This window comes from Gekko japonicus, unplaced genomic scaffold, assembly GCF_001447785.1.
Source record: "Gekko japonicus isolate JY-2015 unplaced genomic scaffold, Gekko_japonicus_V1.1 scaffold1340, whole genome shotgun sequence".
NCBI classification, from domain to species: domain Eukaryota; kingdom Metazoa; phylum Chordata; class Lepidosauria; order Squamata; family Gekkonidae; genus Gekko; species Gekko japonicus.
Genome location: NW_015159752.1, coordinates 147,510 through 172,991, shown reverse-complemented (window position 1 = coordinate 172,991; position 25,482 = coordinate 147,510). Strand labels below are relative to the sequence as shown.

The 25,482-nt window shown below is 46.1% G+C and overlaps 1 protein-coding gene across 1 annotated transcript in view; it reads left to right on the top strand.

The window, feature by feature from the left end:
• Positions 1-25,482, top strand: part of CTNND2 (catenin delta 2) — a 307,472-nt gene that overhangs the window by 166,653 nt on the left and 115,337 nt on the right. Inside the window, exons 5-7 of the mRNA XM_015405710.1 lie at positions 1,402-1,615; positions 12,178-12,361; positions 22,606-22,723. Of these exons, the coding sequence (XP_015261196.1) occupies positions 1,402-1,615; positions 12,178-12,361; positions 22,606-22,723 (516 nt within the window). The remainder of the gene's footprint in view (positions 1-1,401; positions 1,616-12,177; positions 12,362-22,605; positions 22,724-25,482) is intronic.

The window sequence follows — 25,482 nt, the reverse complement described above, 5'->3', positions numbered from 1 at the left end:
TATCAGTCTGCCAGCGTCGAAACGGTCAATTCCAATCACTCAGTCTGCTTCTTCTACTCCGGATAAGAAAAAGAAGGAGAAATCAGATAAGGGCCATAAGAACTCAACTAAGAGCACCCACAAGTCCCTTAAATTGAGCACTGCTGTCAACACTGTGGGCTCTGCGTAAGGTCTGCAAACGTAACCTGCTTCTATGGGGGCCCCAATGGAGGCTTTGTCAGTGACTCTGGCTGCACCTCCTGTTGAACTCTTAGACTCTCCCATCCGGCAATTGAACCCCTCTTTGTTGGCAGCCTGGGTGTCTCTGTGCAGCTCTGCAATTTCGGTCTTCAGCTCCTGCCAGACATGCTCTATGTCCGTCTCTTCCTCACTGCCATCAGGCTATCGGGGTCATCTTGGAACACTCCAGAGACCTGGTGCTGGCCTCATCTGCCCACCACCACCAGACTCCTGCAGTTCCTAGGGAGGGGGTAGCCCAGTTGGGGGCATCCCACTGCCCCATCTCAGCCCACCACTCCTTTTGCTTCACATCACATCCCTTTGGTTCTCCTTCAGGTGGCACGGTGGCCCCCTTGCCATCGGGTGACTTTAGGGGGGGGTGTTTCAGCCTCCTCATCTTTTGAGGTCATCACTTCGGTGGTACTCAGGGTCGAGGGAAAAACAGTTCTGACACTATGTCAAGTCCTGGATGCAATCACTCCCACAACACTCTTGTAGCAGCAAGATTTGTTTATTGAGAAGTAGAGAGATTCCAGGCACAGACAGATTCTGTCTTGGAACTGGACTCCAGATGCCAGTTCCGACCCTAAACTACAAACCAGGACTCCCCCCTGTGCCAGCCACCCAATCAATCATCTCATTCAGCCCGCCGAAGATCCAAGCTGACCCTTGTGGCCACCCCCAGCCCCTGCAAACTAAGAGTGACATGATCTGGAAGCTGCCCATGTTACAAGGTCATGTTGGACACTGAGATCATACCCTTCCTAGGGTCTCGCAGACAGCTACAAGGTGGCACTATTCAAGCTCAAGCAGGCATTCACACACACACACATCCATTTCCCCCCTTCCCAGCAGAGAAGATAAACAGCAGTGAAGTATTTGGCCCCCAGAATACACATCTGAGAAAGTAGTTAACCCCTCTAACGCAACAGACCCTGAGTTTGGCTGGACAGCCTTCCACGGCAACCAAGGCCTGAGCTTGACAGGCATCATTAATGGCTGCGAAGAATTTAACCCAATGAAAGTTAGCCCCTCGCACACTGTCTTGTTAGTGGATACTCACTTTCTCTGCTTTCTGTAGTTGTGATGCAAAAACTATTGGTGTAGACTATGCTGAGAATATAATTGCATCAGTCACTGATTTCTCTCCCACCCCCCACCCCTCAATGTTTGCTGTTGCAGATAAGAAGACAAGGAGGAATACAATTATTGGTGGACCTCCTGGACCATCGGATGACAGAAGTCCACCGCAGTGCCTGTGGAGCTCTGAGGAACTTGGTCTATGGGAAGGCAAATGACGACAACAAAATCGCTTTGAAGAACTGTGGGGGTATTCCAGCCCTAGTACGATTACTCCGCAAGACTACAGATTTGGAAATCAGAGAATTAGTCACAGGTTTGGAGACATTTTGTTATTCTGTGCCAAACTGTAGCTTTGACTATGCTCAGAGTTTAGTTTCACTCAGTGCTTGGCAGTGAAAATGCCACGCGTTCTTACTGGGTGCTTCGGTTTGGTTCTCCCTAAGGGTTTAATTGGGAGTCTTGCTGCTGTTTCCAATTTGTACTAGAATTGAGGTACCTTGTCTGAAAAAAATCCTAAATCCCCCAAAATATATAAAAATGGTTTTTAAAACAAAAGCTTGCTCTAAGATATGCAGAAAGTATTCAGAACATTATATTTTAAAAAACAAACACACACGTGCTATTTATTAAGATCCACTTACCAAGAAAGTGGTCCTCTGTGGCTTCATGTTTTTGCTTACTCAGGCTGTGTGGCTTGGCTCCAGCGGTGGGTTCCAAATGTAAAGTTGTGTGCATGTGCATTTCACTCTCTGTCTTAATCATCCTACCTGTCGTCTCTTACATGTTAGACAGGATTGATTGATTAATTAGATTATTCTCGTCACAAGGATGCTGTGCCGCTCCGTGTTCAGAAGCGGCATCCTGCTGCGGCCTCTGTTTCCATGCACAGCTCCAGCGCTTGGCTGCAGCACTTCTTTTCTGGCCCCAGGGAACAAGTCTGCAAGCGTCCTATGAACAAATTAGGAGCAAGCTGCTAATCGCCTTAATCAATTACAGTCAGTGTTTACAAGTCCTCCACATTATCTGTTGTTGTGGATTATTCAAGGGAGAGAGAGAGAGCAATGGATGCAGGAGGAGAAAAAACCCGCTGGCTAGTTAAAATTTTAGAATCAGTTGCAGTTTATCCTCCGCCTTCTCATTCAATACATTGCGGTCTTACCAATGTAGCAAAAATATGAGCTGCCAAGGTTTTAAACACGTTACTTTTGAACTGTGTTTCTACTTCCATTGACTTTTGTTCACAGAGCAAGGCAGACCATACATCAGCATATGAAATATACTGGGTTTGACACGTGATTGTGATCAGCTCATGCTTTATTGTGATTACAGCTCAAAACTAAAGGCACCCGTAGTAGGACTGAAGCCCTGCTTAAATCTGTGACCAACACCACACCCCCCACACACACAACTACCCATGATAGGTTATTTACAGAGGTACTCCTGGTTGATACGTTCCTCTCAGGATCCTAGCAGTCTGTTGTTCTGTGTACCCAAGCTGAGTCAGTCGATGTCAGGCCCAGTACATAACAGCATGATTAGTTGTCGGTGCACAAATGAGAAAGGAAATGCGTCTCTGGAGTTTTGTTTTCCTGATGCATTGTGTATTCTCCAGTGGTCCTAGGGGTGGGACAGTCTTTACTTCTGGGATATAACTCCTCCTCCTCTGCAGGCCGGGTTGTCAAACGTCTGTAATTCTGGAGGGAAGGGACTTACCCTGGAAAGCTCCAGTCTTTTCTGCCCTGCCCAGCCGCAGGACGTCTCTTGCAGCACTCTACAGAGTGCCACGATCCCGTCAGAACAGTATATCTTCAAGAATTTCAAGCAAATTTGAGGCTCACACAGGAAGGGACAGGTTTACTCCCTTTCTCCCACATTGCCTAGGAGAGGCAGCGAGCAAGCGTTGGGGGACAAGGACACTAGGAGCTCCCTAGTGCTCACGGCCAGACGGCAGACTCCCGCCAAGGTCTCCACCCTTCGGGCTGGGAGCACCCCCCCCCCAGATAATCCCAGGGGCACAGCAGAGCCTGCGGGAACCTGTTGAAGGAGCGCTGAGACCCAGAAAGCTCCTATAGACCAGGAAGGGGTCGGCTCCATCGGAGCAACAGAAGACCAGTGGGAGCCCCTGTGACCCCACCTGAACCGTGGTAAGACAGCCTGGTAGAATGGGGGGGGCCTGTTGGGGAAACTGAACCCTCTACAGCTATGGTAAGACCGGCTCAGTCAGAGCCAGCCAGTTTAATATAAAGGGCAGGAAGGCCTCAGCCTGGGAGCCCTCCCCATTGTGCTATGGGGGGAGGTAGAACTGGCTGCAGACGTGCCCCAGCCCTCCGCACTGTTCCTGAGAGGTCAGGAGGCACCAGCTCCAAAGCAGAGCGCCTGCACGGAGACAGCATATATGCCTTCCCGACTCCCCTGACCTTCCAGATCTTACCAGTTTATTGCAAGGGCTGGCCTCGTGGCATAGAGGAGCCTTCGTTCTTTCAGTTTCAGTTCTGAGGAGGAGTTTTGCAAGGTGGGAAAGGGTGGTGAGGGAGTCCCCCATCCTCTACCGCACTCCGACAGCAGTGAGAAAAGGGGAGCCGATTGCAACGTCCCGTTCCCCCACCCCCCGGCTTGCCAGCATCTTCTCCCAATCTGGTGCTTCGGGGAGGGGGCAGCCCTAGGGCCCTGCGTCCCACTCTCACCTCTAAGGGGCATGAAGGGTGGGAAGCAGCCACACAGCAAGCAGCACCTCAGCCCTCCGTGTGGCATTTGGGTTGGCAAAAGGGCTGGCTTCCAAGAGAGTCCTGCCTTCAGCTTCGACTCTCTCTGTCTCTCCTGAGCCCCGTTAAGGTTGAAGCCAGTTTAAGTTTTCTGAAGCCTTCGTCCTCTGGGAAAGCCTCCATTTAGGCAGGAGGTGTGGCCACGAGCAGGCCTCCCTGTATCTCAACCCCCAGACAGCATCATCTCAGAGACTTCAGGAGGTGTATGCCACGAGAACTCCTAATTCACTGGTCTCCAACTCATTCCCAGGTTCCCACCTGGAAACACCAAGGAAAGAGGCTCCTTCCCAGATCCATGTGGGTTTTTTAGTCTGGATCAGGGAGGAAAATAAAGGAGGCTAGTAGATGGTCCTACCAAGATGCAGGAATTCTTCCAGGGTCTCCCACCTGACAGGCTGTCTCCCCCAACGTAGCAGGGAGTCGTGCCCCTTTTGGGTTATCAGGATGGAGACTCTGAGGTGTTTGATTCCTCAAACCCTCAAGAGGATGAGGAGCAGCCAGAGAGACAGCCTATGGTTACCTCTGTGCAGGCACACTCCTTCTTTCAAGAGATGTACGCCAGATACTTCCCCAGGAAAGGGCCATGGCTCGGTGGCAGAGCATCTGGTTGGCAGAGGGCCCTAATCCCTGACATTTCCAAGTGATGTGAAAGACCTTAGCCTGGTACCCCCCTGGAGAGCCACTGCTGGTAGAAGAAGAGGAGGAGGAGGAGGAAGAAGAAGAAGAAGAGGAGGAGGAGATTGGGTTTATACCCTGCCCTTCACTACCCAGAGGAGTTTCAGAGCAGCTTACAAACTCCTTTCCCTTTCTCTTCCCACAACAGACAACCTGTGAGACAGGTGGGGCTGAGAGAGCTCTGACAGAAACTGTTCTTTTTCAAGCATGCAGAGCTTCCATGGTGAAAAGTAGTGGGTTCGACGCATGGAGGACTCGGACTATGATATGCGTTCAGACGCGTTTATTGTACTTCACAACAAGACACCATAAAACGGCCCTGCAAGGCCAACTATATACACTCTACCCGGCAGACCTCTGTCCCCATTGGAGGGTTTGAATCTCCCACCAAGGGTGCTATTGGTGGACTCTCGGTGGACTGGGATCCTCGGTCCCCCCCTTTGTCTTTGGGGACCAAGCTCCTGCTTTAGCCGCAGACCCCTAGTGGCGGTCCGCATACATAACACATGGCTTGCTGCTCATTCGCCTCGTTCGGGACAAAAGGGGGGTGGGGAGAGAAAAGAAAGAAAAGGAAAGTAAGTCCTCTACTTTTAAAAAGAGTAGACGGTATGTCTAAGAACTGCCTTCTCCCCCTTTCAAGAGCTGTTCCTAATGCTGTGGGGAGATGTCAGTCAAAGCAGCAATAGAACAGCTGCTTATAGCCAGCTCACCCATTGAAATCACACAGTTCCAAGAAATCCTTGCATCCAGAAGATTCCCCCCCCCCTTTGACTGTAGGTCATTCCACACAGGGACAGTCTCAGTGCCAGGGCGCAAGGACAGTGGGAGTCTACTAAGTTCATTCCTTTGTCCCCCTAGGAAAATCGGGGTGCCCGGGGCATTCTAGGCTTCAAGTAGCTAATGAGGAAGTGTGTAAGCCACCCTGTGCCCAACTTGGCAGGAAGGGCGTGGTATAAATCAAAATAATAAATAAATAAAAGTTGGAATGGAGACTTCCTGGCCTCGTTTGATCTATCAGAGGCTTATCTGCATTGAATCAGTCAAGAGGTTCATTGTGGGTGCCTACATTTCTTTTTCTGGTACCGGGCCCTCCTTCGGTCTCTTGCCAACACCCAGTGTGTTTTTATCAAGGTCGGGGGGGGGGGCAGAATCCTTCAGAGCACGAAAGCCAGGTCTCCTGGCTTTCCAAGATCACTTGGCTACTGATCAAAACCGCCACATCCCATAAGGTTAATGACAAGAGCTAGGTCATCTTGAGCCATCAGGATGGGCACTCCAAGTTGAGGATGGCCAACTAAGTCTGCTTTTCCTTCTTGCAGCTGATGCAGAGGTTTGTATCCTAGTTCTCCAGTCAAAGGGGCAGAAAACGCCCAGGTGGCACCCTCTTCTTGCCATGGAGGGCATTGTCTCAGAACCTGAGAAGTTTTTCCTCTTAAGAACTGTCGGCATATCCAGCCAAGGGAGGTTGCTCCCCTGCAAGGATTGCTAAAGCATCTTCCCATGGGTATTCTAAACCTAAAACCTGGGCGCTGGGTGCAAGTTAGCATCCAGGAAAGGTCCCACAGAGGGTCCACTATAACTTCTGATTGGTCCCTTCACAGCCCTGACTCTAATAATAGATCCTCTCTCTGAATCAGTTAGAAAGGTACTCCTTTTCCTACAGGGGAGTTGGACAAAGGGTTCAGTTAATTGTACCATTAAATAAAGGTTTTCTATGCCTTTAGGGATACTAAGGAAGGAAACAACCTGTACCTATGCACTCACGCTAGGAGATGCCTGCAGAAAACTACCTTGGTAAATCCACCCCAAGTTATCCATTTCTTGACCTGGAACCTAAATGTACTAACCAAAGCAAGGTCCAGGGTCCCCTTTGAGCCCATGGATTCACGTCCAGTGAAGGAATTCATCTAGGTGTCAGCTCGCACAGTAACTGTCAGAAGAAATAAGTCCTTTTAAGCAGGCTTTATTTTAGAAAGTCAGGAAAGGTCAGCTTTTATTCAGAATCCCCTTTTTGGTTTGCCGAATCGGATTAGAGAATCTGATTTGGCTGAATAAATACCCGACAAATACCGATAACTCCCCCCCCCCAGGTACTTATACAGTTCGGCTTAGCCCAGTGCACACCCCTAGTGCAGATAGGTTTGGGGTTGGCTAAATGGGCCTTCTGGTGCAAGAGGTGGTCAGGTGCCAGGGAGAGTTCATCAGGGAGCACCGTTCCCAGGAGGCTTGCTGGAGTGCTTCCCTGCGGATTCCAACTCGCCCTGCTGGGAACACGATGCTAGGCTGGTCTAATTTGGTTTCAGGTGCTCGGGGGAAAAAATTAAACTACAGCATCGTGAACAAAATCCAAGCCCGGAGAAGGGCAGCATACCGTGGCCTTGTGCCTCCTCACTGAAGTCCCCTCCCCCAGATCCTCCTTTTCCAGGCTCCACCCCCCCCCCAAACATCCAGGGATTCCCCAGCCCGGAGCTGGCAACCCTGTTGTAGAGGTAAGAGTCGACATCTGTGGTTAATGATTCCAACATACCGATTGGCCTGCTGAGAACAAAGGGGTCACATTACATTGTTTAATGCAAGGAAATCCTGCCTGCAACTGATGTTAAAATGAAAGAAGTAATTGTCAGATTGCTGTGACTGTTGTTTTTGAATGGCAGTTGCACCCCAGTTTTCATCTTGCAACAAGGCCTGCTGATTGCTAATCAGAGAGGATAGTGTGAAAGGCAGAGGGAAACACCCCATGTGGGGAAAGTGTCAAGAAATTTGTTTATTGAACGTTGTTGTGGGTAAGGTTGATTCAGAATGAAAGGATTCTTTAACATTTGTAATTCCGTGTGAATGTCTGCTTTAGCATCTGGGTTGAAGTATATGCCACTCTGAATGGAGCAATGCTTCTGTTTGCCTTATTCACTGAACATGTCGTGTCCTTTGCATTCTCAAAGATGCTGCTGTGCATGGAGGCCAGCAGGCCGCCTCCTTTTCTCCTCCTACCTTTGGAAGCTGCAACAGTGTACGCAGACAGAAAACCTGTATCTGGGCTGTTTTTATTCAGACTGCGGATGAGGACTTCTATGATAGAACGTCCCATGCAAAAAAGATTCCTCCTAAAAAACAAGTATGTCAGGAGGAAGCTGGACAGACTTCGGCTTTGGCATGCTAGTTGTGGGGCATTTTTTTTTTTTTTAAATGGAGAAGCTTTCGGTCATGCAGGTCTCCACTTGCAGTGTGAACTGCTGCAGTCCAAATGGAGGCTTTCTTACCACCTCTCTTCTAAGCACGAACCTTTATAGAGCCAGTTTGGTGTAGTGGTTGAGTGCGCAGACTCTAATCTGGGAGAACCGGGTTTGATTCCCCACTCCTCCACTTGCACCTGCTGATGTGACCTTGGGTCAGTCACAAGCTCTGGCACAGCTGTCCTTGAAAAAGAGCAGTTTGTGTCAGAGTTCTCTCAGCCCCACCCACCTCACAGGGTGTCTATTGTGGGGAGGGGAAGGGAAAGGAGTTTGTAAGCCGCTCTGAGACTCCGAGTGAAGGGCGGGGTATAAATCCAATCTCCTCCTCCTCCTCCTCCTCCTCCTTCTTCTTCTTGTGTTCAGGCTACAGAGAGTGTTTTGCTCACGACCCTCAGTGTAATACAATTAGGAGCATTATTGTGTGCTAATGAAGCAGCTGCTGCTCTGAAGTTTGAGTTACCAAACAGGCAGGAATGTAGCTGCAGAATGTAGCTATAAATGTGGCTGCAGGATGGCTTCAGTCTTTCCTTGCATTTTAGCTTTGCATAGCTGATAAAATCTGAAATATTCTAGTCATTTTTTTTCTTAGTGAGCACTGCAGCTGTTGCCGATACTACTTTCATGTCATCTGAATGAGTTGGGTTCAGAGCATGTCCAGCAGAGCGAAGCCCACAGAGCAAGAGCTCTTCACCTTGCCCATCTTGTTTCAGCTTCTGGCATTCTGCTCCGTGGGGGTCGAGGGAGGGGGCAGAATGGGGAGCTGCAGTGGGAGGGGAGACAAAATAATCACAGCTGTTATGCTTGTGGAATAAAAAGCAAAAGAAGAGATTGGATTTATATCCCACCCTTCACTACCCGAAGGAGTCTCAGAGTGGCTTACAATCTCCTTCCCCTTCTCCTGTAAGATAGGTGGGGGAGTCCACCCACAACCATTGGTCCCGAGTGCATTTGGACTTTGCCGGCCTCTTCCAAGGACGAATATTCTTTATTTTGGTGGACTCGTGCTGGTTTCCTCCACCACTTCCAGAATGGCAATCCGGGCCCTCAGACGAATCTTCAGCATGCATGGCCTACCCGACACGGTCGTGACGGACAACGGGACTACCTTCGGGGGAGTTCCAGGAGTTCTTGGGCCGCTATGTAATATGGCACATCTGCTCCGCTCCCTTTCACCCGGACACCAATGGGCAAGCGGAGTGGATGGTGTGGACCACGAAGGAGTCCCTCAGGCAGATCATCCAGGGGGACTGGGACCATAGGCTTGCAGCATTCCTTTTTAGCCACTGGGTGACCCTGAGTGTAACCACCAGCTGCAGCCCCGCTGAGCTCCTCATGGGGAGACGCCTAACTACTCGACTGGACAGAGACTGCACCTGGACCAAGCCCCAGAGCATTGCCCTTCACCAGAGAGCCAGGAAACGCCCAGAGGGTTTTTCCCAGGTGACCCCATCTGCGCACGGAACTTCTCCAGCGGTCCTGCCTGGGTTCCTGCCAAGGTCATCAGAGTCACTGGCTCCCCTCATACAAGGTCTCTACCAGTGGTGGACAGGTCCTGCACAGGCACATCGACCAGCTTCACCACCATCTCCTGCTGGAGGCAGCCGAACCAGCGCCAGCTGCTGCAGAGGCCAGCCACCCGGGACCACTACCACCACCGGAGCGCAGTGGGGAGGGGGGACGTGCCGCGCGCCAGGGACTGCTCTGACCACGCAGAGTCACCCGCACCCATGCAGACTCTGCTCCAGAGCCCGGGGACTCTGCTCCTGACTCGCCACCCTTGCCCGGGGCTGCTGCTGAGACCCCAGACGTATCCTTGCCCACTGCTGCTGCAAGAAGACAACATACAATTTAGGGGAAATGGTAACACAGGTCGCCTTTCCCCCCAAAATGGATCTGGCTCTGTGCTGATACCACCAACACAGTTGTGACAGGAAAGAATCAAAACAGGAGGGGTCATATGAACCAAAACGCCCACGGAGATGCCCGTGGGATGCGACTATAAAAGAGGGAGGGAGGAGCGGGCAGGCGGGCAACGCCACAAGGCTGGCTGAGGCCCACGTGGTGCAGAGACCCCAAAGTGTCCAGGGGCCGCGCAGACTGGGAGGGGATCGGCCAGGTGGGCTGGTGGGGAGCCCTGCGCAGCTGCAGAAGGTCTCCCTGGCTGATCGCCAGCCACACTGCCTGGGCCCCAGCCACACTGCCACGTTGCCTCCCCCCTCTTTTGCCCCCGTGGGCCTGCAAGCAGAGCCCAAGGTATGCCTGGGCCCCCCAGCATGTAACTATAAAGAATTTTGGCAGGTGAAGGGGAGTCTGATAGGTAGAATTTAAAATCAGTTCATCAACTCAGTTTTTCTACAAAAGTATATTTTACGTTAGCTTAGTTACTGAAGTATACTAGTGTGTACTTTTTATCATGACAACCGCTGTTCGTGGAGTGAGGGTGTGGCTATTTTTAGTGGTCTGAAGGGCTTTGTTTTGAAGCAAGGCCAGGACAGTAGGAAGACCGCCTGAACATTCTGCTTGCTGTTCTGTGGATTCATCATACGTGTTGCCAGACCGTGGGATGGAAAGTGCGGTAAATTTCCCACCAAATCAGGGTGACTTCACGGGGGGGGGGGGTTCGAGGCAAGAGACAGAGAGGGTGGCTTCCCATTGCCTGCCATTGCCTGCGAGACAGGACTCCCGTCCAAGTACAAGCCAAGGCCCATGCTGCTTGGCTTCAGAGATCTGGTAAGATCTGGGTAGCCGGGGCCATCCAGCCTGCATGTACCTATATTCTATATCCCCAAGACCTGCTGTGGAAGGCGGGTAGTTCAGCAGTTCGAGACCCGGGTCCCGTCTCTAGTTCCAGCTCCTGCCAACCTAGCAGTTCGAAAGCAAGAAATTGCAAGTAGATAAATAGGGACCACTTCGGTGGGAAGGTAACAGCGTTCCGTGTGCCTTGGTGTTTAGTCATGCCAGCCACATGACCACGGAAACATCTTCGGACAGCGCTGGCTCTTCGGCTTTGAAACGGAGATGAGCACTGCAACCCTAGAATCGGACTTGACTGGCTTTCGAGCAAGGGAACCTTTACCTTTAACACCTGCGCAAAAGTCCTTCAGTCCCTGGTATTCAATATATAGATGCTTGGAAGAGTCACCTCAGCTTGTGGGTTCTGTGGGGCAGAACTTGGAACGAATCTTCCAATAATTTTAAAGATAATAAAACATTTTTACTTTTCACTTAACATCATGTAACAAAAACATATGATCTTATAAAGTCCAAACAATTAACTTTCCCCTCCTTCACAGTTTGTCACCCCCGAAGCCCATCTCTTTCCTCTTGTTGGTGGCCCAAGAAGTCTCCAGCTGAACACTCTGTGCTCAGGCTTCCATGATGAAGGTCCCCAATGAACTCCCCATTAGATAGCACAGCCCTTGAAACCATGAGAACCCTTGGGAAGGTCTGCGTGACCACTGATTGTTCATGTTATCATAGTATTTGCATATCTCCTCTCGAGGGCCAGTTGGCTGCATCTCCCCCAACATACGCATAGAAAAATTCTGCTGGTGGTGGTAACTAACTACTGTTAGCTATAATAAATAAATGAATGAAATATTCCCTCAGTGGCTTAGGAGCCACATGCACCCCTTTGACTTGCCGTCTGTGGCTCTTCTGAGCACTGTTCCCTGGTGTGGCACTTGCCCCCTGCTTCAGGAGACTGGGCAAGGCCCTTACCCAGAGGGAACTGTAGTTGGTAGTTGGTTCCCACCTTGAAACAGCTGCCACCAAAGGGACAGAAAAGCTATGAGCTTCTCTGAGATGTAGGCCTCATGCTAGGGATGGAAATAAGTGTGGCTCTTTGGGCTAACAGCAATTGTGAATGTGGCTCTTAACAGGCTGCAGAGTGGCTACAGCTGCTGTATCCTGAGAGGTAGTGCTGGTACACCCTGGGGCCAAACAAGGAAGGATTCTTGTCTCAGATATATGTGGGTGGCCGCATCTGGAAACACAAGTATGCAGTACGTCAACTTTTGATCTGCTTCAGCAGAGCCTTTCTTCTTATGAATGATGTAAAGCTGCCTTGGGTCCCCATTGGGGAGAAAGGCAGGGAACAAATGAATTAGATAAGTAAATAAATACTATGATAATGTTGCTTCTGTGCCGCATCCATTCCTTTGTGTCCCACCAAGTTGTGCTGGTTATTCTTTGTTTACTTCTTCCAGGCGTTCTCTGGAATCTGTCCTCTTGTGATGCATTAAAGATGCCAATCATCCAGGATGCCCTTGCGGTACTGACCAATGCGGTGATCATTCCTCATTCAGGATGGGAGAACTCCCCTCTCCAGGAGGACCACAAAATTCAGCTTCATTCATCACAGGTGCTGCGCAATGCCACTGGGTGCCTAAGGTGAGATTGGACATCAACCACTCAAGGTGTTCTCCTTTTCCATTCTACTTTCTGTGCCTAGGTTTCCAAGGTGTTGAACTGAACAATGCTTTGCAGAGCATTGTAAACATCACAGGTGTGTGAAGAGCTTCTATACATTGAACCTGAGTTTTATGGAATGGCTTTGCATTACATTGTGCTCTTCTCAGGCTTTTAAAAGAACTCAACCAATATTTATGACATCGTCAATGTCATCTATATATTAATAGCAAAGTTGGCCAAATTTGAGGATACTTAAATCCGGTGACCGGAGCAGTGAGTGGGCAAGACATATCTTTCTACAAATCTGTAAAGTGCCCCAGGTTTGCTGGAAAATGTGAACTCTAAAACACACACACACACACACACTGGGGGGTTTAAAAACGCCCCAAATGATAAAAGGAGTGCCTGTTGCTATAAGCAAGATTCCTTCAATGGCCATTGCTAGACAACCACAGCATTCCAGGCTGTGTTTCTATGAGTAAAAAGGCAGGGGGAGAAGGCCTTTTTGACCTTTGAGGGAGGACTCATTGGGGCTATGGGTTGAGGACTAGGGTTGTCAGCTCCAGGTTGGGAAATTCCTAGGGCTTTTGTGGTGGAGTCTGAAGAGGGGAGGGTTAGGGGAGGGGAAGGAGAGAGGCCTCAACTGGATATAATGCCACAACCCACTCTTCAAAGCAGCCATTTTCTCCAGGGGGTCAGATCTGTGTTGCCTGGCATTGAGTTGTAATTCTGGGAGATCTGGAAGAGGAAGCGGTGGCACAGGCGGTTAAACGCCTGCTAATAATAACATCCACGAACAGCTGTTACAGCTGTTCGAAACCCGCCGCGGCCAGAGTGAGCACCTGACCCTTGTCCCAGCTCCTGCTAACCCAGAGGTTCGAAAGCGCCAACTAACATCAAAAATGTGCAAGTAGATAAATGGGAACCTACCTTAGAAGGTAGACACCAAGAACCAGACGAATGAACAACTCCAGCCAAAAACCACCCCAGCTCAGGGCCAACCCAATACCGACCATTTGGCATCAAAGTGTTTGGGCTCCACGTTGAAACCGAACCCCTGAACCCCTGCAAAGAAACACAGGGAGGCTAAAAGCAACAAGGCAGGCAAGGTTTCTAAGCCCAAGTCTGGACCAAAGCCTCAGCCTGAGTGTCCCCATCACGACTCTTCTGGCTTGTCACTTACCAACCCAAGGGGACACTCAACTAAAAGCCTGGCGGAAGAGCTCCGTCTTCCAGCCCCTGTGGAACTGTAACAGGTCCCACAGGGCCCCGATCTCATAAGGTAGCTCATTCCACCAGGCGGGGGCCAGGGCCAAAAAAGCCCTGGCCCTAGCTGAGGCAAGTCAGACAGCCCTAGGGCCAGGGACCTCCAAGATATGCTGGTCCATAGAACACAGTGTTCTGTGGGGCTCACATGGGGAGAGGTGGTCTCCATAGAGGGCTTTAAAGGTAAGCACCAGCACCTGGAAACAGATCCAGAATTCAATAGGCGGATGTGTGCTCGCACGGACAACGACATCAGTATCCGCGCCACCGCGTTCTGCACCGGCTGCAACTTCTGGAGCAGAGTCAAGGGCAGCCCCACGTAGAGAGAATTACAATAGTCTGGAAGTGACCATTGCATGGGTCACTGCAGCCAGGTCATCGGGGGGGTGGGTGAGGTATTTGGCCAACTGTCTAATCTACATCCAGGAAGACCCCCAGGCTCTTTGCCTTTGGATTTGGAACCTGTAAATGGAAATAAGGCTTGTTTGAAAAGAAGTTTATTAACAGAATGTCAGCAAATAAGTACCAACAAATGGAATTAATGCTTACAGCAGCAGATAAGGATTACAAAAAACCGAAATGCTAACCAACAGAGATTCTATGGCTTGGCTCTATGACTGGGCTTTGCATGCCTCCAGTGTGACTCTCTGGCTCCTGTTTGGCTCTTTCTGGCTCTTAGGCAAGGGAGGGGTTTTCATCATTTCCTAATCAAGGCCTTCCCAGTGTTGGCTGATTAGTCTCTGCAATCGCCTCTGTTGCTTGTGCTTGTTAAAGGCAGATGCATCCAAATGCAAAGTCGGAAAACATGTAGGTGCCATGCTCAAGGGACCCTGAAGTTGAACATCTCCGCAGGGAGTTCAGAGGCGAGGCTGAAGAGATCAGACAAGAGATGCAAAACATGATGCTGGATATCCCGGGCATCATCATGGATGCCATCCAGCAAGAGTTCGGGAATCGTGGACGGGCCCAAGATGGAGCTGGAGGGGCACTGCCAGCCCCTCCGCAGATGCCCCCCCGCCTCTTCATCTGGCTGGGCCACCTGCAGCCCTGGCAACTCTGGAGCGGCCCCGCGGTGCCCTGGAAGCAACGTTTGACAGCACCCTGGAGAAGCTGGTGTATTACCTGCTGCAGGTGTTCAAGTTCTTACACGATTGGGTCCTTACAGGGACACCGATGAGAGCACACATTCAACTGGCTTCCGGTTTGTGGCACGCCATCTTCAGAGGACTCCCGGGCAATCTCCCAGCGGGAGGATCGGAACAACCCGACCTCCCAAAGAGTTGTCTCGGAGGGACACTCTTCCGGGGAGCTTGAATTGGGTGCTCTGGGGTGCGGCAGCACCCCAGTAGACCCCTTTTCGCTCCATAGCAGGGACCAGGAAGGAAGTGGTCGTGGGCAGCTGCTAAGGCACAATCGACCAATTTCTGGAGCTGTACTCCAACTTAAAATTCTCTACTATCAACTTTTATTTTCCATTGTCTTGCCGTGAGTAACCCTTTCTGTGACATTTGTAATTTGTAAAGTAGTGAGCAGCATTGGGATTTCATTTAAAATTTAAAGATCTGAGAGAGAGAGAGAGAGGGGGGGGGCGGGGGGTGGAAAATCCCCCCCCCTTTTTTTTTCCAGCTTGGAAATGCAAGCAGGCACTGGAACTGGCAAAGGAAGGAAACTTGTTTGAATACATCTGGAAAGTCTGTTCCTTTTTCTTTTTATGGTGGAAAGATTGTTTCTTCTTGTTTCGTTTTAGAAGATTATTGGCTTTGATATCTGATAGCAACTAACTGAGATCTGTGAAATGGTTGCTTACTTGTTTACAGTGGCTTAATTGGTACATTGATCTTGTGGATTATTTTGGCTGGAAAAACTGCTCTTTTCTCTTTGGAAAGCTGGCTGGCTTGGGCATTGGTTATTGATTAACTGATACTATACAAGGATAAGTATCTGGATGTAGTGGATTAATTTTTTTTTACCCTGATTTGGTGGATTACCCTGGTTTTCTATTTGGGTCTGATTTTTTTTTTCTGTGCTCCATGGATGAAAGTGCTTATTGGAATACCAGTCAATATTTTTTTCTTTATGGTCTTTTATTGCTCTTTCACTGGAATGCTCAATGGATTAGGGCTTGGAAGAAGCCTGAAGTTTTAAGAATTTTTAACAAGAAATTAATAGCTTTAGAAGTATAACCCCCTTCTTGTGGAATACAACTATATACTTGGTTGGGTTTGTTTGTTTGTTTCTTCCCTTCCCATGGGATTTTTAAAACCTTATACTCATTGGAGTATAATCTTTTCCTTGTGGAGTTATAAATTTATTTTTCTGACAACTTCTACAATTAGAATAAATTTGGAGTGTTAAAATTTTATTCTGACATTTGTTATTTGAAGTGGAACCATTTGATAGGTTTTTTTCTTTAATCTGTGGGAAAAGAAGTGGGGGAAAGAGAGGGAATTGGAAAAAGGTGACCTGTGTTGCTGTTTTCATGACTGCTGTTATTATGAGAAGCATGTGACTGGGACTGCCTGTACTAAAATATAGAGCGACATTGTTTAGGCTGTGTAAGCACTTTTTAATAATGATAAGAAGGAACTGTGTTTGGTGAAACTCTGGTGTGCGGTTAAATTGTTTGGGAACATTCAATACATTGAGAGGTTTTTGAAGTAATACTGAAACAATTTTTGTATGTATTGGTGTTGACAGTGGAAAATGTCTCATGGTTCAGCTAGACCCTCACCTCAAAATTTGGGCAAGATGCCAAATCAAGAATTGCAGGCCATGATTAAGGATGCAGTAAACAAAGCAATAGAAAGTGCAACCCCACAGGCTATAACCAACGCACTTCCTGTGGTGACTGAGCCCTTACGAGCAAAATGTGATGCCTTGGCGTTGCAGGTGACATCCTAAATGCAGGAATACAAGCAGCAGGTCTTGGAGAACATGCAACAAATAACCACATTAAAACAATCTACTACACAGCTGCAGGAGAAGGCAGAAGAGACAGACCAGAGATTCCAAATCATGGAAATCTAGCAAGACCTTCTAGAGGACTCCTTGATTAGACTTGCATTGGACAAAGCTTCTTATATCTTGAGATTCCAGAATATTCCAGAGGACAAAAATGAAGATGTCAAAGAAAAAATGACAAAAATCTTGGCAACGTATTTGGAAGAGGAGAGTACTCAAGATGAGATTGACATGGTTTATAGAATGAATTCGGCGTATGTGAGAAGAAATAAAATCCCCAGAGAGATCATGTGAGATTCCACAAAAAGATCATGAGAGACACTATACTAAGGACTGCAAATAAAAAGGTTATATATGCAAGAGACAGAAATTCCAATTTTGAAGGAAATTCCATGGAGAGAGAGAGAAAAGAGAAAAGACTACTCCCAACTGGCAAGCCTATTAAGAGATAACGGAATAACTTATAGATGGTTGCTCCCTGAAGGTATTTTTTTTACCTTTCAAAGTAAAGGATACAGAATAACCTCAATATTCAAAGTAGAAGATTTTTTTTAAAAAATCATGGAGCAGATTTGGGGGATGAAGAAGAAAAAGAGGAAGAAGAAGACCAACAGGATAAGGGTGCAGCTGGTCCCAAAGTGGAGGGAAAAAAAGAAAAGGCACAAGGAAATACCACGGGTTATTATGACAAGACTACAAGAAAAGTATAGAACCGGAACCACAGGAAAAAAAGATACCAAAGATGGATAGGAGAAACTTAAAAATAATTTCTATCAATGTCAATGGTTTGAACGCCTCGCAAAAAAGGAAACAAATATTTCAACAAATTGAGAAAATGCATGTAGATGTGGCATGTCTCCAAGAGACACATATCAAACATTCAGATAAAAAACAGATGTAATAAAAATGGAATTTTTTTTGGTTCAGGAGATAGGCATCGGAAAAAGGAATAGCCACATATGTAAAAGATCATCTACACCCAGAAATGATATATGAATCAGAAGATGGAAGAGTTGTGATAGTTAAAATACAGAGACGAGCAAAAGCAACTTTGATTGTTAATATATAAGCACCGAATCAACAACAGGAAGAATTTTTCAAGGACCTACAGAAAGTTATTGCAAACCAAACCTATGAAGAATTATGTATTACTGGAGACTATAATGCAGTGTTTGACAAAAGTGTGGACAGAAGGAGACAAGGGTTGAAACAGAAGAAAGGTAATGAACTACCAAACTCCTTACAATTAACAGAAGAACACACATTAGTAGATGCTTGGAGAGTTAGAAACATTAACAAAAAAGGCTATACTTTTTTTTCTGCAAGACACAAATCATGGTCAAGACTGGACATGGCATGGCTATCAACAAATATGGCGAATGATATTATAGATGTAGAAATTTTACCAATGACTTTTGCAGATTATAATCCTTTGCTTTTGACTTTACAGGACACACAGAGGAAAAATAGATGGACAATGAACGTATGGCTACTAAAAGATGTAGAATTCATCACAAGATCCAAAGTAGAATTTCAAGAATTTTTTAAGGTAAATAAACAACCAGAGTCTTCTCAAGATATAATCTGGGATGCTTTTAAAGCCTATGCAAGAGGATGGTTCATTAGACAAAATGTCTGGCCAAAGAGGAAAAGAAAGCAGAAATTTAGACAGATTGAAGAGCAAATTAAACAAGAGGAACAAAAGCTGCATTCTGAACTGGTAACAGAACAGAGAAGAATAAAGATTAAAAACCTACAACATCAACTTAACTGCCTGTTAACACTAGAAATAGCAAAGAAAATTATGGATGCAAAACAAAAGTATTTTGAAAATGCAAATAAACCTACTAGATGGCTAGCATATAAATTACAAAAACAAGATGAAAAGAAACATAAAATTATTAAAAAATGAAAAAGGTGAAGAGAAAAATACTCTTAAAGAAATAAAGGCGATTGCAGAAGGATTTTATAGCAACCTATATTTAAAAACAAACTCCAATCAAGAACAGATCAGAGACTTCTTACAAAAACATAATAAAAAGAAATTTACAGAAAACCAAAGGAAAATGTTAAATGAACCAATTTCCTTTTCAGAAATAATAGAAGCCATCAAAAAGAAGAAGAAAACTCCAGGTCCAGATGGCTTACCTGCTGAATAGCTTTCCCTTTGAAGGACACCATACAAAGTGTATATGAACAAAAAAAATTACCAGTCATGGAATCAAGCACTGATCACATTAATACATAAAGTGGACACAGATGGAAGTGAAATCAAAAACTATAGGCCAATATCTCTTCTTAATGCAGACTACAAAATATATGCTTCTATTTTGGCAAATAGATTGAAAAAGGTCCTGATTGAAATAATCCATGAAGATCAATTGGGATCTTTGCCAAAGAGACAAATGAGAAACAACGTATTAGAGTATTTTGAAGCACATCCTAAAAAACAAATGGTGTTATTATTTTTGGATGCGGAAAAGGCCTTTGATAATCTTAATTGGGCTTTTATGTTGGAACAACTGTTGACCTGGAATTGTGGAGAACACTTTTATAATATGGTAAAAGCAATATATACAACACAATCAGCAAGAATCATACTGAATGGAGATCTTACGAGAAATATCAACATTGGAAAAAGAACAAGACAAGGATGTCTGTTATCTCCGCTTTTATTCATCTTTGCTTTGGAAACACTGAATAATATAATTAGAGAAGATAATAAGATCAAGGGTCTTAAACATAATGGAGAAGAATACAAATTACAAGCATTTGCTGATGATCTGGTATTTATACTAGAAGAACCCCAGAAATCAATAGTTCACCTTTTACAAGTAATAAAAGAATATGGTTTATATGCTGGCCTGAAGATAAATCTTAAAAACAACAAAACTATTGTTAAAAAAACTGTACAAAGGAGCAAGAACAGCATATACAAAAAAATGTCAGAAATGGAAGTAGAAAGGAGAACTAATTGTTGGAGAGGATTTGAACTCTATCATAGACTACAATCTGGATATATCTCATAACAAGGGGAAAACTCAGAAACATAAAAAGGTAAAAACTCCACATTATTGGCAGACTTATTACAGCAACATTTACTTATTGATTTTTGGAAACAGCAGCATAAAGGCGAGAGGGACTTTACATACTAGAAAACATATTATAACTACCCACCTACCCAGTGGTTCGAAAGCTTGCGAGTAGACAAATGGGTACCTGCCTAGGTGCAGGGGGGTACCCACCTTCCGGTGGAGCGGCAATGGAGAGGAGCAATGGTGTTGGTGACAGGGCAATCCGGCGATTCAGCGAAAGAATGGCAGCGTATCTAACATCGAATAGCGAGCGCTCCAAGGCGGGGCCTGGCCTGGAGACGTGACAAAGTGACAGCACAGCTCGGCCGGAGCCTATCAGGACAGAGGCCGAGGAAAGGGGGCCGTCGCACAGTCGCAGAGCAATGGAACTGCCCGGAAGGAGCCGCTGTGGAGCCAAGCCAAAAACAAAAGACACCTACAGCGCAGAATCAAAGGAGAGGAGATCCGCTGGGAGATCCACAAAGAACCGGCAGGGTGCCTGATAGGTATTCACCTCCCCCCAATACTATGTGGCCCTAGTTAGAATTGGTAATTTGCAATGTAACCGCTCAGAGAACCCTCGGGATTAGAGCGGTATAAGAAATCGAAAGTATACATAAATAAATAATATATATGGCACTACTGGAACAAGAACAAAATCAGTTGTTAAGTTATCACATAGGTGGCACAAAATATGTAATAATACGATAACTGAGGAAGACTGGAAGTCTATGAGGAAAACATTTCCTTTTAACACAAATGTAACTGAAATAAGATGACAAACCTTTAAAATAATATCATTTTGGTATTTGACACTGCAGAAGTTGGCATATATATCTCTGACAGCAAAACCACTCTGCTGGAAACAATGTGGAGGAACTGGTAACTTGAACTGGTGGGAAAGAGCTCAAATAGAGTCCAGATTTGTGAAAGACAAAATGATGGGATTCTATGATGCACCTGTAGAAATAGATAAAATTTGGTGGTGATGGGAAATATATTAAACTCTTTTATAAAATCTTATTAGATGTGAAAATGTATGATGAGGTGGTAAAAGAAGCAATGATTAAATGGGCTGAAAATATAGGTCATAACATACAACTAGAACAATGGGAAAGATTATGGAAAGTTAACATAAAGCTTACTAAAGCAGTTTCATATAAAGAAAATACATATAAAATGTTTTATAGATGACATATGACTCCTGAAAACTTAGCGAAATGGTATCCAAGTATGTCAAATGTTTGTTGGAAATGTAAGCAAAATTTTGGTTCTTTTTACCATATGTGGTAGACCTGTGATGTTAAAAAATATTGGATATGGATACATGAAATAGTACAACTTGCTAATGATCCCTGGCCCAAAGGCCATCTGGCTATCCGCAGCCAGGGCCTTTTTGGCCCTGGCCCCAACCTGGTGAAACACTCTTTCCAATGAGACCTGGGCCCTGCTGCAGGCCTTGAAACAATTTCGCAGGGCCTGTAAGACAGAGTTGTTCCACCAAGCACTTGGTCAAGGATGAGTGCTGGCTTCCCACCTTGGACTATCTCCTACACTGCCCTCCACTGTGACTCTGGTGTGACTGCTGGGGTTGCTGGTTTTAATCTAAGTTATATTTAATAGTTCTGTTGACTTTAAATGTTGTGACCCACCCTGAGCCCTACTGTGTTTTACTATGAAAATGACAAATACAGACGGGCTATACATTTAATTTAATAAATAATAAATAAATAATACCATAGACTCCACCTTCCAAAGTGGCCATTTCTTCCAGGGGAACTAGGATTGCCATGCTCCAGAGGGGGGCTGAAGATCACCCAGAATTATAACTGCTGCCTAGGTGACAGAGATCAGTTCCTGGCTGCTTTGGAGTGTGGCCTCTTTGGTATGATGCCGTGCTGAGGTTGCTTCCCTCCCAAAACCTCACCCTCCCAAGGCTCCACCCCCAAATCTCCAGGGATTTCCCATCTTGGAGTTGGCAACCCTCAGGGGACCTGGTCTCTGTAGCTGGGAGATCTGCGGTGATTCCAAGAGATATCCAGGCCCTACCTGGAGGGTGGCAACCATTGAAGGAGAGAAGGAATCGGGAAAGGGGAGAGAGGCTATGGGGCTTTCAGGAAAAGGAAAGAGGAAATAGTGGGGGAGGAGGAAGTGAGATGCCTCCCTCAAGTCCTCCTGGGGACCCACTTGTCCTGAACTGTTTGTGTGCATTACTCGGGGGTGGGGCAGGACTTTGGCCTAGGAGTGGCAGGAGTGCTTCTCCTTCCTGAGATCAAGACCAGGTGCCCGCTGTGATTTGCCCTGCTCAAAGAGGTCAACAGAGCAACATCAGAAAACAGATTGCCATTAATTTGCCATCTAATTCAGCAACCTGCAGGAGGCACTGTGAACTGTTGCCATCTTATTCTGATTAGACTGAAATTTGCTTTGATATTTCAATTTAATGTTAGCGTTGCTTAGATTGTTTCTTCTGTTTAATTTTAATGTTTTAACATTACTGCATTGTTTAATAAAATGTTGTAAGCAGTCTGGAGCCTGCTTGTAGGGGAGCGCGGGATATAAATTAAATAAATAAATAAATAAATAATCTGAAGTGAGTTGGAAGAGATTCATGTTACACACGTACAGTACAATCCCATCTGAAGAAGTGAGCAGTGACCTGCAAAAGCTAATTTTGTTAGTCTTGAAGGTGCTACTGAACTCTGGCTCTTTTCTACTAGTACAATCCTAAACAGAGTTGTACCCTTCTAAGCCCAATAGATGTAGAATGGAGTAACCCTGTTTAGGATTGCCCTGATAGAGGTACAATTAATAAACTATGGAGGGTGTTTAAAAGTTTTTAAGGAAAAAGCTATAGAACGTCCGTTGTCATAAATGAAGAGTTGTGTTGGGGAGACTGTGACCACTGTTGTTTTCTTTCAGGAATGTCAGCTCTGCCGGAGAAGAGGCCCGCAGAAGAATGCGAGAGTGTGATGGACTTACCGATGCATTGCTGTACGTGATTCAGTCTGCTCTTGGAAGCAGTGAAATTGATAGCAAGGTTTGTCATCTTAGAGGAACAGAGTTGCTAGGCCTTGTGGGGTTAGGGTACAGAGTAGGAAGTTGGGATTTTATTGGAAGCATGTTTATTTCGCATACATATGGTATCCTCTAAAACTCGTGTTTGGGCAGAAAGATGTTCAGTCATGGTAGTAGTAATGAATTCTGAACTGTCCATATACGTAACACAAAACTTCCAACCAGAACAGGAAATACTCTAGACTGAGGTAAAGGCTTGAGAATTAGCTTTACTTTATGCGTTGAATATAGTGGGTTGAAGACCTCTTCTGCTAGTAGAGATGTTTTCCTATAGCAGATGGAGCCTCCCCTTGACTCTTGAAAAAAAGGGAAGTCTGTTTCTACTGGAGGAAAATACCTCCACTAGTAGAAGAGTTCTGTGGGATCCCACCTTTTTTGTTACACAAAAATTGCAGAAATAATATCTGGAGACCAAGTCCTGTGAGGAAATGTTGAAGGAGCTGGGTATATTTAGCCTGGAGAGGAGATGACTGAGAGGTGATATGATAACCATCTTCAAGTACTTGAAGGGCTGTCATCTAGTGGATGGTGCAGAGTTGTTTTCTATTGCCCCAGAAGGTCGGACCAGAACCAATAGGTTGAAATGAAATCAGAAGAGTTTTTTGGCTAAACATTAGGAAGAACTTCCTGACAGAGCGGTTCTCAGTGGAACAGGCTTCCTCGGGAGGTGGTGGGCTCTTCTTCTTTAGAGGTTTTCAGACAGAGGCTAGATGGCCATCTGTCAGCAATGCAGATTCTGTGAACTTAGGCAGATCACAAGAAGGGTTTGGCCGGAAGGGTTGCATCAGTGCTTAGTTCTTGTGGCCCTTTCTTACACACCCAGGGAAATGCTGATTGCCACCTTGGGGTCAGGAAGCACTTTTTCTCCAGGCCAGTTTGGCCGGAGATCCTGGAGGGTTTTTTTGTCATCTTCTGGGCATGGAAAAGGGGTCACTGGGGGGGGAGGTATTTGTGAATTTCTTCATTGTGCAGGGGGTTGGACTAGATGACCCTGGAGGTCCCTTCCAACTCTATCATTCTACCCATATTTAGGCTGCTAGGCAGGAAACTCAAGGCCAGGACCTTCAAGGTAGCCTTCTCAGAAGTGCTTCCTGTTCCACGTACGGGGCCGGAGAGACTGGCACAGAGTCTCAATGCGTGGATGGCGTAGGGGGGGAAAGGTTCAAGTTTGTTAGGTACTCGGATGCTTTTTGGAGCAAGAGGGAGCTGTACAGATGAGACGGTCTCCACTTGTCCTGATAAGGAACCAGGCTGCTGGCTCTTAAAATCAAAAAGGTGGCAGAGGAGTTTTTAAACTGAATATTGGGGGGAAGCCAACAGGAGATGAATAGTCTCTGGTTTGGGATGGCTCATCTCAAAGAGATGAAGGGGTAGCTGTTACTTCTCTACAAGGAAAAGGATTAGAATTGTCCACTGAAACTGTGGCTAACAATATGCACTGCCTGGCAAGGTCTCAAGGCAGCAAGAGGAAGGTTGTGGACTTAACATGCATAGGAAACAATAGGTGTTTATACACAAATGCTAGAAGTGACTGAGGTAAAATCAGGGAATTGGAATGCTTAGTGCTGGGGGGGGAGGAATAGACATTGTGGGTATTTCAGAAACTTGGTGGGATGAAAAAAATCAGTGGGATACGGTGATTCCTGGTTATAAATTATATCGGAAGGATGGGGGGAAGGGTTGGAGGTGGGGTGGCTCGGTATGTCAAAGAGGGTATACAGTCCAGTAAGATTGAAAGGGTAAGTGAATTGGATTTGCTTCTGGAAATGCTATGGGTTGAAATAGTGGGCCCAAAAGGAAGCTTTAACACTGGGAGTTTGTTACCACCCACCAGATCAAAAGATAGAGGAGGATTATAAAATGATGAATGAATTAAAGATAGCGGCTAGACAAAATAACTGTGTTGTGATAGGTGATTTTAACTACCCACACATTGATTGAGTCAATATGTGTTCAAGTTGGGAAAACTAGATTGAGTTTCTAGATACTCTTAATGACTGTGCTATGAAACAGATGGTTACAGAACCTACCAGGGGAGAGGCGATCCTGGATTTGGTCCTAAGTAACACTCAAGACCTGGTGAGAGATGTAAATGTGATTTCACCGCTTGGGAACAGTGACCATAATGTTATTGAGTTTAACATTTGTATAAATAGGAAATTGCCCAAAAAGACTGACACAACCACTTTTAACTTTAAAAGGGATAACTTCTCTGGTATGAGGGGACATGTGGGGAGGAAACTGAAAGGAAAAGTAGAAAGGGTCAAAACCATTGGGGAAGCTTGGAGACTATTTAAAACTACAATCCTAACTCAGAAAAAATATATACTGCAGGTTAGGAAAGGCACAAAAAGGTATAGGAAAAAAGCCTGCATGGTTAACAAACAAAGTAATGGAAGCTGTAAAAGGTAAGAAGGATTCCTTTAAGCGATGGAAAGCTAGTCTCAGTGAGGTTGATAAAAGGGAACACGGGCTGTGGCAAATAAAATGCAAGTCTGTGATCAGGCAGGCCAAAATATGAATATGAATATGAAGAGCATATAGCAAAAAAACATAAAGACCAGCAATAAAACTTTCTTCAAATACATTAGAAGCAGGAAACCAGCCAGGGAGGCAGTGGGGCCCTTGGGTGACCAAGGGGTAAAAGGAGTACTGAAGGATGATAGGGAAATGGCTGAGAAGCTGAATGCATTTTTTTGCCTCTGTCTTCATTGTGGAAGA